Source organism: Pseudochaenichthys georgianus, chromosome 14, assembly GCF_902827115.2.
Source record: "Pseudochaenichthys georgianus chromosome 14, fPseGeo1.2, whole genome shotgun sequence".
Lineage (NCBI taxonomy): Eukaryota > Metazoa > Chordata > Actinopteri > Perciformes > Channichthyidae > Pseudochaenichthys > Pseudochaenichthys georgianus.
In genome coordinates this window covers 23,932,421-23,941,921 of record NC_047516.1, presented here as the reverse complement: position 1 = coordinate 23,941,921, position 9,501 = coordinate 23,932,421, and the positions used below count along the sequence as shown (strand labels likewise).

The following is a 9,501-nucleotide window of genomic DNA, read 5'->3' as shown; positions in this document are numbered from 1 at the left end:
CCCAGAGAGAATAAGTGTTGATATCTTCATCTCCTCTCCTCTTCATCATGTCCTTTTTATAATTACTGTTTCTTTACATGATGGAGGCTCTCAATGTTTATTAACAATTTCCCCTTCCTGTGTCAAAGCTGCTTTCTTTTGTTTGAATGTTCCCAGAATGCACTGTGCATTATTTAATGTGTACATTTCCTTATTGTGTAGTAAATAAAATGTTTTACGAACCCCGGAAATGACCAAACTTTCATTGTGTGTGTGTGTGTGTGATATTTAAGTAGATATACTGAGTACTTAATTATTGAGGTGTTTGTATTTTACATGAGAATTTCCCAAATCTTTATTTGCTTGACTCTGTTCTTCTGCGCCATTTATTTTTGAATGATTCGATAATGCGTTGAATTATATTAGTTTAAACTACCCAGCGACATATATACTTATTAAAATCATACCTTTACTCGCCTTACGTTGATGCGTTCACACATTAATGCATCATTAGAAAATATATGAGATTCTGAAATGTGCCATCCTCCATACTGTGCTTTTATTATTGGTAGGTTTAAGGATATATTTTTAATTTGTTTTGTTAAATACTTGTATCTTTTATTTACTATGAGGTAGTATTTCTACACTTTGGTTTATCTACCATAAATGAAATAAATTGAGTACTTTGTCCATGTCTGTACAATTATATGTATTTATTATATTGTTGAAAAACACTTTTTTTAGTTTCAGGAGTTAATGTTGGACAAAAACAAAAAATACGTTGTTAAAAACAAGTGTGCAATGTTTCCATAAGTGATCTTAATGGCTTCATTTTCATTTCAATGTTGGTATGAAATGTTTTGACTATCTTACAAATGTGTTTTTCTGTTTCTAAATCATTGTTAGGAAAGACGGTACATGTGTGAAGCTGGACATCTTTCACTTATTGATCTTCACTTGTTTAGTATGCAAACATCTTAACTTAATAAAGTACAATATGTTCTTGGAGAACAATCATGAAAAGACAAACATCGCAACTGTTCAAGAAAGAAAAGGCATCAGTCGAGGACTTGTTCTAATCTTTATATACATGATATTTAGTCACCAGTTACAGTACACATAATTTATATACTACAGGAACACATAATACAGGTACTCAACGTGTGTTTACAGTTTTTTTGTTTGTTTTTAACCTAACCCGCTTGTTGAAGAAGAGCCAATCATGGGGCTTGTCTTCTAACTGAGGACTAATCGCATGATCGTATACACCCTCCCCTTTATTAACCACATTAGCATACATTTAAACAGTGCAAAGAAGGCTAAGCATTTTTTTTTTTTAAATGTACATTGTTGAAAATTACTCAAACATCCTGCCATCTTCTTCACATTCGTTTTTCCCACAGACGTTTCAAAATGTTTTCGCTCCAAATGACCCTCTCCCAGGAAGTGTGCAGTGACCATACTGTTCTCTATGGAGGGAAAGATGAATGAGAAAAGGACTTCAGGAGCTTCAGGGATTCTGCTCGGTGACCTTTCCTTTCTTCAGCAGAAGACAAACCCTCAGAGAGCCTTTTAATGCAACTTCATTATTGCTTACAGAGAAAAGAAAAAGCTTTTTTTGCGAGTTCACAGACACACAGTGCAGATTCCTGGAGGGGCACTCTATAGTTGAGACAGTGATTATAGCAGAGCTGAACTTCTGCTGGCTTTCATCGTCGACGATTACAGACACCCTGAGAGGAAAGGGATTGTCTTCATCTCTGATTTGAAGCAAAAGGTGTCTCACCTGGTTTTATTACAGGTGGTAATGCAAGTTTTTGCAAGGATTATTACTCAATGTCCCCCTCCTTGTGGTTGTAATCAACACATCCTTCATGTTGACGTTTAAGTCAATAGAAAACTATTTAAATCAGACTTGTAACACCAGATTCGCTTTTTTTCTCACTTGCCTCTCAGGGCCTCTGTAGGGAGGGAAACATCCGACTCAGAGGAACGTTTTAGTGCAAGCAAAGCGTGAGTGAGGGAGGACGTGTGGGTTTCTCGAGCTTAGGTAGAGGAGTGATGTTTTTATTGCTCATACAGTGACAACTTCTGGCAGTTTGCGATATATTTTGAGTAACACTGTATAACTGATTTTGGTGAAGGTATTGTGAATGAAATCCCGTCTGTGTTACCCTCCAGATCTCAGAGTTTGAACACTGAACATCTGCTGTGAAACTACTTCAGCGAATCACAGGAATCGAGAACCACTGCAGCTGCTCTGAGGTGGGACAATAGTGCTTCAATTATTCCCCACCATTTACCAAAAAACACATCTGTGATCTTAAAAGTAATTTGTTGTTAGATCTTGTTATAATGACAAAACACCAAGCAGCTTGCAAAATATCTTACTGTCAAAAGAAAACCTATTGTGTTGTAATTATAGAAATCATACAGAGCACCCAAAGTCCAAAAAGATAATGGCTAAGCCGATCGGTCGGCCATCTTGGTACAGACTTATGTTTAAAAAACTATATTTTTCGTGTCCCTCAGACAATGAATCCTGCGGACGTCTGTGCTCATCTGTATTTTTCTCTAGCGCACTATGAGGATAACATTTTTGTTCTAGGTCAAATTTGAATGTGTCATCTTGTGCCACCAGCAGGTCAATTACACTTGTCCAATACTTTTTGATCAAATACCTGCAAGTCTAATGACATTTCAGTTAGCATGCTAACGTGCTAAGCTTCTGTGTGTTGGCTAACATAACTTGTTGTGATGTTTCAGGACTTTTTTATCGTTTTTTTCTGCAGCAATGGCGATGCGATGGTTTTCACCAAACCAGAATGACGTTTCTTTAGCAATATTGTTAATTTAGCTATTGTTGTGGGTATTACAGGAATAATAGACTGGAAGTGAATATTTGTAAGACTCCCCGAGAAAACATTGTCATTCTAACAAGATCCATAGACCAAAAAATGTCCCTGTTGCAGCTTTAGAGTTTTCTGCCCTGTGTGATCCATGTAAAATATCTAATGTTATCTAAAAGACTTGCAACACAGTGGTTATAAGTGAAACTCCATTTTACCTCAATCATCACCACAGCTCAAGTGTTACTCATCTCTAATCGACGCCAAGCTAATCAACTAACACCTGCTGAGCTGGGAAATAAAAAATCTAAAAAGTACTGATTTAATTTGATTGGCAAGATGTTTTTCTTTTAAAGGCTGTTACTGATAAAACATGTTCAAATCCAAGCTGCAGATTGGAGAAACAGTATTTTAAGCCAATAATAACATCTTAAAGAACGTTCTCCCCAGTTTTTTTTATTTCCTGTCAGGGTAAGAAGGTGTAACTTCAGCTAGGCCACAATAGTTCAACTAAAACTCTTCCAGTGAAAGTCAAACTTTTTAAAAACCTTTTGATATAGTTCAGTAGCTTTTTGAAGGCAGCGGCAGTGTTTATAGACAGATGCCCCTAGATAACACCCTCGTCTCCACCTCGGTGAAGCAAGGCTTGGGATCCAGATCCTTGTGGAGCATGGATTAAAACCACTGATTTACAAGACAGAATTATAATATGTACACTTCTTAAGAAACTTACAATAAGTACTCGTAATATATTATATATGACTGTGATATCCTTATTTCCCCCAGATCATCTTTGTGTATCAACTAGCCTTTTGACAAACTGATATTTCCCTAAAAGGGATCCAGTGGCTTTAGTTTGTGTAGAGTCCCGGCAGGACATTCCTCATATCTAAGATGCCTTTTCAGATACGAATCTTCGCCAATCGGAAAAAAAGACACCTCCTAATTTCGACACCGAGTACTTGAGGTACATTCTGCTCCACTGATGCTCAGTCAGTCCACAGGATGGTTTACCAGTAAGACTGACCCTCAAACCAGTACCTGGTGAATCACATTTTCGGATACCACCTTATGTGTGTGACTGTGCCACAAAAGTGGAGGCTCAATTTACAGCACCTGGTCGTCACTCACGTCCTGGCGTTTTGAAACTCAACCAAAGAATGTGGGAATGACGATGTTAAGGAATGTTAGGGAATAATAAATGTATCCAAAATGGCCGTTTGATAAACCCCACTCGCAACGGGGCACGACACGCTGTCTAACTAAGGATTCTTCCAAATACTTTTTTTTGCCTTCCCCAGCCCCAAAAGACAAACAGCAAACGTTACCATCTCAGATTAAATAGTTTAGTGAACAGTCACTTGCTCCAAACTTATAAAGATGACACCAAAGCATTTTTTTAAGTTTAGCTATGATTTCATAGTTTCAGACCAAGTTTGCAGTGCAGTTAGTTCATAATCATTAAGTATGGTTAGACACAGTAATGCTATTGTGTGACACAGATCAGTCTGTGCTAATATTATTTTTACCCTGTTAATCAGTATTATTTGATGATTACATTTTGTTAATTATTACTATGCGTTAATATTGTTGAGTAGCAACACTAGCATATTTGCTGTTAGATACACAGTATGGACCAATGCATGTTGATGGGGAAACTGGCTTTCATGCTAGCCAGGTGTTATGAAACGTGTCATAAAGACTTGAGTTGGAAAATTGCTTAAATATCTGCCCCACTGTCAGCAGGGAAGAGGGGCTATCCATTGTTGAATCTACATCAAACCAGAGAGATATCCAGTGATAAATGTCCTTTAGTGTCGCAGGAGTTGGCCTAAATTGGTGAGGACCTCATTATTTACTGATAAATAAGCTCTGCTCTCTGAAGTGGATTATCTTATTTGTTCCTAAAATGACTACGATAAGATTTGAGCTAACAATGTCCTTGTAGTATAACGGTTTAGATGTGTTTGGTTTAATCCAATGTTTGTTATATTACTACAAAGCTTGCAAGTATTTTGACTTTTAAACAACTCCTAAATATACATATATCCTACTAAAAGACAGAGGCTAAAGCTAGCTGTTCCGCCTTCCAGTCTTTATGCTAGGCTAAGCTAATTAGCTGCTAGCTGTAGCTTCGTTTTTAGCATAGGCTACAGCCATAACATAACTCTTGGAAAGAATGGTAAGTATTATATTACCCAACACTATTAAACTATTCCTTAAAAGGGGCACAGAGTCATGAAGGCCAGACTTGTACTTAACAGAAGCACAGTAATGTAATAACTGAATATATGTGTACATGAAGCAGACTTGTGTTACACACTTGAAAGGCACGTGCTCCGCAGCTTTATCTATCCTGACCATTGATCCTGACCCAAACATTTAAATAGCTCACACTTAATAAACCTGCTGAAATAAGATATGTTCAATGGGTTTTGTTTAATTGTAAATACACTTTTTGCAACGTGGGCACCAACAACATCTATTAAATGCTTCTCCACTTATTATCTCTGGAGTATATCCCCATTTGGAATACTGGAGTTCATTAAGCATGTATTCAGGTAAGTGACTGCTAATCTTTTTTAATCCTGTGTTAAGTGCTTTTATCTGTAGACAGATTGTGGCTGGACGCTTGTCTGTATGGGGACAAAAGAACAGGGAAAAAATTGTTCCAGCCCTCTCAAAAGCTACAAAATTAGAGTTTAATTTATGGTCCAGACGAACCATATATTAAACTCAAATTGTGTAGCTTTTCTCAACGTAGGCAACAGCTTTCTCAAAAGAAAGTGTTGGCACATCCTCCATTTACAGCTGTAAGTAAAGATGTTTTGATATACCGGCATTGATGTTGCCCATGATATTTAAAAATGTATAATAGTGATGATATGTTAATAATACACGTATGGTGATATTTTGTAAATGATAAAGCGCTTCTTAATTCACACTATCTATTAGTGTTATTGTTATTTAAGTATGCTTTTGAACAGCTATGTTTACTATGTAGCTTGTTTCCAAATCAGAGGTGAAAAAAGCACACGAAAACTGCAAAAGATGAATTTAGTCTTAGGGTTAAGGGAAATCTTAATGCTAGGCTACAGCTAAAACAAATGACAAAAGTCTTTTTAACATTTAAAGGAATGGTCCACTCATTAGATAATTAATCAAAACTTCAGTATTTAGTGAAACGTTATGTTTAAACCATACCCTGAAGAAATCAGCGATATTCCCCGGTAAATAATGATTTTATAGCTCTTTTTTATCAAGACCTGTATATTCCGTCTGGCCGCCGCCATGTTTGCCATTTTCAGTAGTCACGTGATGGTCGTGACGTCATCCATGCGTTCAATTTGTCAACACACGGAGTATTTCAGTTCGAACTCGTCAGCAGAGGAACAAGTTTTGACCAATGTGAAGAGATTGGATGGGGGAATTCAGCCATACATATCAGTATGACAATACGACACCCTCTGTCCTAAGACCCTCACATCGTACAAGGAAAAACTTCCGAAGAAAACCCCCAGTTTAAAGGGAACATGGGAGAAACCTCAGGGAGAGCAACAGAGGAGGGATCCCTCTCCCAGGACGGACAGACGTGCAGATGCCGTGTGTAAATTGAAAAGATAATACATTTGCAACATAGGTAGTCCAAATGTTTGGAAATGCATGTGTGTATAATGGGAAGATTATATAAGATACTATATGTATGCATGTAGTACCACCCTTGCTAGCGATTCCCTCTCTAGTTTAGCATACTCAGCTTCGTTGTCCCTGGCCATAGAATCACGATTTTATGGAGCCGGAAAAATTGGGGGGAAATACACACTAGCCGGTACTACGCTATATGGAAAGGCCACCAAAAACTGTCCTGGCCTGGACGTTAAAACGGGGCTAGCCGCTGCAATGGAAATGCGCTATAACATACCTTATTCTTACTCCGAGCACTACTTCTGCTCCTCCGTCGCTTCACACTTGCAGAGGGCGATTTCTCTACTGGCCGAACTGGTGTCCTGGTCGGTGATGACACCAGAAAGACCGATGGTACTGCATCTCCATTGAGTAATGGTTGTTCTTTAAATCCCATGTTATGTTTGATCATACTCTCAGAGTAGTCGTCCGGAAATGTGAAATGTTCGCTGCATACATGAGCCTGTAAATCTCTCGGTTCGGGCCGGCCACATTTCGCTAGCCACTGCCTCCGAATGTACTTCTTATGCTTACCTTTTGGCAACAGATGGAACCGAGCATTCCGTGGATTGTTCCTATCCGAATTATGGCAATATTTCGCGATACAGTGAGGCATATTTGAATAGAGAAACTACAGTAAATAACATGGAGATCAACGTGTCTTCGAAAACCAAACGCATTGATTACGTCACGTCCGGGAAATGGCGGCGCCCACAGTGTTGATGTTATTTCGGTATATAATCAGTTTAAAATCACTGATAATGTCATCGGATTAAAAAAAAAAAGAGAGAGACTGGCAGAGACTGGTCTGTTTTATCGGATGATAATTTAAAAAAAATGAGTGTCATGAGCATACCATTCCTTTAAAAGCCTCGATAATGCTGTTGAAGCTGAAAGTGAGCAAATCTGTGCTGCCAGGATCCAACGTCTTAAGGAATAACAGTTTAATTAGCACATCAATACTCAGGGGTTTGTAATAACATGTTCACCATCACATTTTGGTGCAATTTTCAGGTTTCAACAGTTTTGGCCAGGTAGTGTGTATTCTTACTTTTCTCAAGCAAGTGATGAGATCAAATTTATATTTGGTCCTATAACTTTTTTGCTTTCTGTTAAAAACAGACCCTGCTTAAACCACGAGCGACCAAGCATTACAATTCAACTTTAATGTGTTGAATGCAAGTGAGCATTGGAGAAGGACGCCGTTTTTTAGCATTAAGGAGCAGGGCTTGTGTTTAGTGGGCCAGCTTACATTGGGAAATATTAGAACAGAGAGCACCACTCCTCCGACAGAGATTCAGCAGGAGCAACAACTATCGACTATGAAAGAAAGACGTGTTGTTGAAGGCAGAGGTGGATGTGAGGGCGAGCTGAGGGGCCGATGAATAAATGAAGGAGATGGTTTGGGTCGCCTCTCTAAATGGAGGCATCATGGGGCAGGTGAAGCTCTGCAGCTCCAGGCCTGCTGATGGAGCGGCGCTGTGTGTGTGGCAGCAGCTGGCCGCAGGGTAGCAGCCCCAGCATCTCCTTGGAGGCTCCGGGTCTCCGACGACGACCGCCATACCCGGGCCCGTGGCTCCGCCTCGCTGCCTGGCCTAACAACATGGCAGTCTGGGGCCACAGGGGGTCCGTGAAGCTAGACATGCTGGGCGTCAGGAAGGGGAGACAGGACCTGCGCCTCAGTGGGCGTAGCTCTGGATACACGTGGGAGGTTGAAAAGAGGTCGAGGCCAAAGATGGAGCGCGGCTGCCTCGCGGCCCCCGTCAGCGAGATGCGGCCCTCCAGAGCTGGCCCCAGCAGGCAGAGGCTCGTTCTGTCTGTGAGCGAGTCAGTTCGGTCTTCGTATCCGAGGTCAGCGGGGGCCGAGCACTGCTGCAGGGGCCAGCCGCCGCGAGCCTTCCCCCCGTTGTCCGCATTGCTGCCTCCTTCTCCCCCGTCGCGCTCCCCCCCTCCAGCCTCATCATCCTCCTCCTCCTCCACCTCCTCCCCCACTACCACCCCCTCTTCCCTGTCCTCAGTGCCGCCGGGTGGGGGGCAGCGAGGGTCCCGCAGGAACACCACGATGACGGTGATGTTGTCGCTGGAGCCTGCGTCCCGGGCCGAGGCTACCAGCTTGTGGGCCACCATGGCGGTGTCTCCGCTGTTCTCCTCCAGATGGTCGCTCACCACTCGCACCGCCTCTTCAGAATTCACCGTGTCCCAGAAACCATCGCAGGCCAGAATCAGGTAGTCCTCTGTGCCGTCCATAGGGCAGATGTCATGGTCTGCAACCCCGCTGATGTAAGGCTTGTGCTCGGAGTCGCCTGTCAACACATGTCGAAGGTTATTCTGCTAATACTGGCATTCAGGACAGACAGAGTGAGAGTAGATTCTCTTGTTTCCGGAGACAAAAAACGATTTACAAGGGACTAGTTTTAACTGGTGACATCTAGAAATGTGTAATAAAAAGGAGAGATTTTCTGCGACCTTATCCCGTGCAAAATCCTCAATGTCTGTAAATTAGTCATTTTAGTAATGAATACAAATTCCACTGCAAATGACCTACGATGTTTTCCCAAACACAGAGGTCATGGATAATATAATTTCTCAATTAAAAACATGAATGGAAAATGAAATGATATGTAAACATGTGTTTATCAACAGCTCACCTATTGCTCTGGATACAGACAGACTGCCGTTAACCCTCCATGTGCCAAACCAGATCACACAGCCTCCCAGAGCCTCGATCCTCAGCTTCTCATCCTGCACACACACATCAAGTGGTTTAGTGGGGAGGACGGTCACATGGTACCTATGTTTTTACCATAAGTTCATATTTCATTCATACGTTTTTGTTTTGAATGGCAGTTTATTTAAATCAGGGGTGTCAAACCCAAGGACTTCATTTTATGTGGCTGTAAGAGCTCTGAAAGAATATAATATGTTTATTATACGGTTACATGCCGCTTTACAGAAGCACTTGCCCATAAATTACATGTCCCAGAATGCA

General features: G+C 40.9%; 1 protein-coding gene across 1 annotated transcript in view; it reads right to left on the bottom strand.

Moving 5' to 3' along the window:
- Positions 1 to 1,047: 1,047 nt before the first annotated feature.
- The window catches only part of ppm1e (protein phosphatase, Mg2+/Mn2+ dependent, 1E), a 15,093-nt gene continuing 6,639 nt past the window's right edge, over positions 1,048 to 9,501 (bottom strand). Inside the window, 2 exon segments of the mRNA XM_034098278.2 lie at positions 1,048 to 8,815; positions 9,161 to 9,256. Of these exon segments, the coding sequence (XP_033954169.1) occupies positions 7,929 to 8,815; positions 9,161 to 9,256 (983 nt within the window). The 3' untranslated portion in view covers positions 1,048 to 7,928.